Raw genomic sequence first — 5,759 nt, forward strand, 5'->3', positions numbered from 1 at the left:
AAAGGGAAGGGAAGGGAAGGGAAGGAACGAACGAAGGTGGGAATTCGATGAGGGCAAAAACCATATAGTAAAAAGGAGGAGGAGGAGGAGATGATGATGATGATGGGTGCCCCCACCCTTCAGAAATCGTTGCAAGAGAGGGGAGATGGATGATGATGATGGGTAGTTGCAGGAATTTCTTCTTTTTACGCTCGCCTGCCCCCACTTTTCACGCAGATAGAGAGAGAGAGAGAGAGAGAAGGAAGGGGAAGGGGAAGGGGGTGGGTTGGGTTTGGTTTTGTGTGTGTGTTTTTTTTTTTTGTGTTCTTGGCTTATTCTTTTTTATCCCCTCCGCCTCGCTCAATTAATGCGACCAAAAGGGTTTCGACTAATTTTCCTCTCCGTCTCTCTCCTGTTCTGACCATTTTCTTCCCCCCCCCCCCCCCCCCCCGCATTATTGTTGTCTCGTATCTTGTCCTCCCATGTTTCTCTCTCTCTCTCTCTCTCCCTCTATTTACCGATTAAACCACGCAAAAGAGAGAGAGAGAGAGAGAGAGAGAGAGAGAGGGGGGGTTCTTGCGAAAGAGGAGGGGAGGGGGGGGGGATCTGATCTCTCCTTTTCGCGTTGAATTCTCAACACCTCGCTTTTCTTGTTGACGCCACTCTTCCGTGAGAGAGAGAGAGAGAGAGAGAGAGGGGGATCGAAGAAGATGGCAAAAGGGGATTTATAGCTGAGCCCTGACAGATCCCCTCCCTCTCACACACACACTATTACCGCTCTCGCCTTCCTCTTTATCTCCTCTCCCCCTTTTCTTTTTAATTGTCGGGGATTCCCGATTTTGCAATGCTCAGCTCCTCTCAGCTCAGCTCCCCAATCTCCTCTTTCTCTGTTTCCTGGGGCACCCCTACCCCTCCCCCTACCCCTCCCCCTTTCCTTTCTTGAAAACGAGCTCCTCCTGTCCATTTCCAAACCCCCCTCCCCTTCCCCTGTTCTCACTCGAATTAACATCGTTTCGCCTTTTGCCAAAAGCTCCTTTTCCTCCCAAGCTTTCCTCTCGGTATCTCTTCCGTAGTTCTTGATTCAAAACCCCAGTTCTCGTTCTCTCCATCCCACAAGCCCCCCCCGATTCTCCTCCTCCTCCCGTCGAATCGAAACTTGGGGTCGAAATCTCTCGTCTTTCTCTTTGCTGCGAGGGAGGCCCGAGGGAATAATAGGCGAAAGCCCGTGCGTTGTGTTGTGTGTGTGCGCTTTTTTGTTTTTTTTAATAATAATCTGCTCCTCTTTTCGCGATAAAATTTCTTGATTGCAAATGAGAGCCGGTCTAAGCACGATCCAGCAAACGCTAACGCCAGAGGCGGCGAACGTGCTGAGCCACTCCATAGCCGAGGCGGGTCGCCGGAACCACAGCCAGACGACGCCGCTCCATGTCGCTTCCACCCTCCTGGGCTCGCCCTCCGGGTTCCTCCGGCAGGCCTGCATCAAGTCGCACCCGAATTCGTCCCACCCGCTCCAGTGCCGCGCCCTCGAGCTCTGCTTCAGCGTCGCCCTCGAGCGGCTCCCGACCGCGCAAGGCGGCAGCCCGGGCCTCGAGCCGCCCATCTCGAACGCCCTCATGGCGGCCCTCAAGCGGGCGCAGGCCCACCAGCGCCGCGGCTGCCCCGAGCAGCAGCAGCAACCGCTGCTCGCCGTCAAGGTCGAGCTCGAGCAGCTTATCATATCGATTCTCGACGACCCGAGCGTGAGCCGGGTCATGCGGGAAGCTAGCTTCTCCAGCCCTGCGGTCAAGGCCACAATTGAGCAGTCCCTGAATTCGGCCGCCCCGGCTGCCGCCAACACCAATTCAGCCCCAATTGGATTGGGTTTCCGGTCGCCTGCCGTACCCCCCGCCGCCGCCGCCGCTCCACCGAGGAATTTGTACTTGAATCCGCGACTCCAGCAGCAGCAGCAGCAGCAGCAGCTTGGGAATTCGATCCAACAGAGAGGGGAGGAGGTCAAAAGGGTGGTTGATATCTTGTTGAGGCCCAAGAAGAGGAACCCAGTACTGGTCGGTGAGTCGGAGCCGGAGGCCGTGGTCAAAGAATTGCTGAAGAGGATTGAGAACAAAGGATTGGGCGATGGGCTGCTCAAGAATATTCAGGTTGTCCCGTTGGATAAGGAAATCGGGTCGGACGAGGCAAAGATACCCGCGAAATTTCGAGAATTGGGTGATGTCCTGGAGACCAAGATGGGGAACTCGGGAGGAGGTGGTGGTGTGGTTCTTGATTTAGGGGATTTGAAGTGGCTGGTGGAGCAGCCAGCGGCCGTTTACGGTTCGGGCACAGTTCAGCCGCAGCAGCAGCTTGTCTCCGATAAGGGGCGGATCATGGTGGCGGAGATGGCGAAGTTGCTGTCATGGTTTGAGAAGAAGAGTAGTTGTAGGTTGTGGTTGATTGGGACTGCTACCTGTGAGACATACTTGAGGTGTCAGGTTTACCATCCTTCGATGGAAACTGACTGGGATTTGCAAGCACTGCCTATTGCAGCCAGAGCACCTCATCCTGGATTATTCCCAAGGTATGATTAGTTTTGATCTTTGCATTTTGCACTTAATGTCTAGTTCCCAAGAATAAGTTTCTACTTATATATATATCAATAATCAGAAAAGTAACCTTGCTGCCGGGTCGGCCTGACTCGATTTCAATGGCGAGTGTTGTCTGAAGTAACTCTCCTAAATTCGATGCTTCTGGTCTCTTAAGAAAAAGTTTGATGCAAACTGAACTCTTGTTCTGTTTTCGAGCATTTTGTTAAACTGCAGATAATTAGACACCTGAAAGTTACCTGCCCTTGGAATCTAAATCTCCTCGATCCTGTATGTTGTTGTTGGGGAGTAAGCGAAGGGATTGTCTAGTTTGGATAAACCATTATGGTGATATGAGGATGATGAGCCGGTTTAATAGTCAAAAAGGAGTTTTAAGTGAAGGAATTATCTAGTTGTTGGAGATACGAGGATGAGTTGGAGATATTAAGCCCTTTTGGGATATATATACCGGATAGATGTGGATGCTTAAATGTCTTTCTTTGATTTCTAGGTTTGGAGCGAATGGAATTCTAGGCAGTTCGGTTGAATCTTTCTCGCCACTGAACAATCTTCCCACTACCATTTCTGCGCCTCCGAGACGTCTCTCTGATAATTTGGATCCTGCTCGAAGAATGGGCTGCTGCCCGGAGTGCACTCAGAAATGTGAACAAGAAATTGCAAGAGCCGCAGCCACAGAACTTGAGAAGCCCAGTCCTGAAGTTGAATCAGAATCAGGTCGATCGCCACTTCCGCAGTGGTTGCAAAGTGCAAAAGTCCATGAGAGTCGGAATAAGTTTCAGGTAATTTTGCATGTGAATTGGGATACGAATGTATTGCAAAGAGTGCAATGTGGAACTGTTTGCTTATAAATGTTCGATTTTGCTCCGTTTCATTTGCAGACCAAAGACCAAGGAATCCTACAAAAGCAGAGGAGCCAAGAGATACAAAAGAAATGGAAAGACATGTGTCTGCGTTCTCATCCTCAATTCCATCAACAAATTGTCGGCTCCGACAAGATTGGTTCTGTGCCTCGGTTGATCCCAGGATTGTGCAATCCTAACCCACTCTTGCGCCAGCCGTTCCAACCCAAATTACAACTTAACAGAAGCCTCGGGGAAGCCCTGCAGTTGAATTCCAGCATGCCTGCTAGCCAACCACCTGAGTCAGTGGCTAGCCCACCGAGAAGTCCCGTCAGGACAGACTTGGCTCTTGGGCCAGTCAAGGTTGCTGAAACCACCTTCGAGACATCCAATGGAGACCAACTGAGGGACTTTTTGGGCGTCATGTCCGCCGAACCCCAGAAGAAGATCGCTGAGGTGAACATTGAGAAGCTTCTGAGCAAATCAGATACTGACTCATACAAGAAGCTCCTTAAAGGTCTACTGGAGAAAGTTTGGTGGCAGCACGATGCCTCATCTGCCTTAGCCACTGCCATGACCCAGTGCAAGCTCGGTAACAGCAAACGGCGTGGGCCTGGATCTAAGGGTGACACGTGGTTACTATTTATTGGTCCCGATCGGGTCGGCAAGAGGAAGATGGCATCGGCTCTTTCGAACCAAGTCTGTGGCGCTAGTCCGACGGTGGTTTCTTTTGGATCGCGTCGCAGCGGCGGGGATTCCCCTACGAGTTTCCGAGGTAAGACGGTGCTGGATCGGATAGCTGAGGCAGTTAGGAGGAACCCATCCTTGGTAGTCTTGCTCGAGGACATTGATGAAGCAGATGTTCTAGTTCGTGGGAGCATCAAGCGAGCAATGGAGACGGGCAGGATTGCCGATTCTCATGGCCGTGAGATCAGTCTCGGGAATGTCACCATCATCCTCACTCTGCATTGGTCGCCGGATAATCAGAAGTTGTCGTCGGATGGTACCTCCCTGGGCGAAGAAAAGCTTTTTAGGTTGGCCAGAAGTGGTTGGCAGTTGAGGCTTTCCCTTTGCGAGAAGTCTGCCAAGCGCCGGGCTAGCTGGTTACGGGAGCAGGACAGGCTCACGAAGCCCAGGAAGGAGAGCAGTCTCGGAATGGGGTTTGACCTGAATGAAGCCGCAGATGTGGATGATGATCGGGCTGACGGGTCTCACAATTCGAGCGATCTCACGGTTGATCATGATGCCGACCACGGCCTCGACGATAGACGATCATCCACGGCTTCGCTAGTGTACAAGGAGCTGCTCAATCATGTCGACGACTCCATCATCTTCAGCCCTGTGGATTTCGATCCTGTCGTACAGGAAACCACAAACTCCATCAAAAAGACGTTCTCGACCATCGTCGGCGGCCGAGTCTCCATCGAAGTGCAAGAGGAGGCCATCCAGAAGATTCTAGGGGGTGTTTGGTTGGGCCAGACCGGATTGGAGGAGTGGACAGAAAATGTGCTGATCCCGTTCTTCCACCAGCTCCGGGCGCGGTTGCCTGCCACCGTCGGCATGACGCCTGATGAATCCGTGCTCATCAGGCTCGAGTCAGACGGCGAGTCCGATAGCCCGAGAGAGGGGGAGTGGCTGCCTAGTAGCATCAAGGTGGTGGTGGACGGGCTGTGATCGAGTGGCACGGTCGGTAATGTTCTCGTATGTTTTGGAGGGAGGATGTAAATAGGGTCGAAACCGTCTTGCGCCGCGGTGGGCGAGTCAAGACGGTTGACAGTTAAAGAGGGAAAAACAGTTAGTATGAGGTCGAGACATTGATTAATTAGATTAAGTCGAGCACCCTTTCTAAAGAAAAATGCCCTTCAATGTCTCACCTTTTTGTCTTATTTTATTAAAATCGCACAAGATACAATACAAGCTTTACCATAGATACGTCAATTTGATTAATTTTACGGACCATAATCAATAAGATGAGCATTCTTTTCCTCTTTTTAGCCCCTTTTGTTTGTTCATGTGGTATGGGCATGTAACACAACGCTCTCTCTTTTCTTCCCCTTGTATAATGTCATGATTACATTGACATCTATGGTCTGATCTGACTTACCAAGTTATGGGCATTATGGTTTTGTATGTTTGACCTTTTCTTTGGTTGGTGAAGACAAATTTGACTCTGAATGAGGCAGAGGCAGGCAGAGTGCGTTGGTACTCCAAATGAGTAAAGGATATTTCAACTGACGTTTCTTTTTGGCATGAAGACCTTTGAGTTAAGTCGATCTTGCCGTGTAGAAGACGGATGCGGCGGTTCTTGGAATGTCGTGATGAGTTCTTTAAACTAAAGCCCTTTTCCTTTTGCAATTTGTCT

General features: G+C 50.9%; 1 protein-coding gene across 1 annotated transcript; it reads left to right on the forward strand.

Moving 5' to 3' along the window:
* Positions 1-1,260: 1,260 nt before the first annotated feature.
* LOC115677354 (protein SUPPRESSOR OF MAX2 1) lies at positions 1,261-5,532 on the forward strand. Its single transcript, XM_030600508.2, has 3 exons — positions 1,261-2,533; positions 3,049-3,337; positions 3,437-5,532. The coding sequence occupies exons 1-3, from the start codon at positions 1,290-1,292 to the stop codon at positions 5,069-5,071; spliced, it is 3,168 nt and encodes a 1,055-aa protein (XP_030456368.1). The 5' UTR covers positions 1,261-1,289; the 3' UTR covers positions 5,072-5,532.
* The last annotated feature ends 227 nt before the right edge of the window (positions 5,533-5,759 follow it).

This window comes from Syzygium oleosum, unplaced genomic scaffold (genome assembly GCF_021117445.2).
Source record: "Syzygium oleosum isolate NSW1041296 unplaced genomic scaffold, Sole_v2.1 Sole_v2.21, whole genome shotgun sequence".
Lineage (NCBI taxonomy): Eukaryota > Viridiplantae > Streptophyta > Magnoliopsida > Myrtales > Myrtaceae > Syzygium > Syzygium oleosum.

Bases quoted from the DNA above. Each gene is read 5' to 3' on its own strand.
- LOC115677354 (XM_030600508.2), top strand. From the start codon at position 1,290: ATGAGAGCCGGTCTAAGCACGATCCAGCAAACGCTAACGCCAGAGGCG. The intron at 2,534-3,048 runs GTATGATTAGTT...TTTGATTTCTAG, and splicing joins CATCCTGGATTATTCCCAAG to GTTTGGAGCGAATGGAATTC. The intron at 3,338-3,436 runs GTAATTTTGCAT...TTTCATTTGCAG, and splicing joins AGAGTCGGAATAAGTTTCAG to ACCAAAGACCAAGGAATCCT.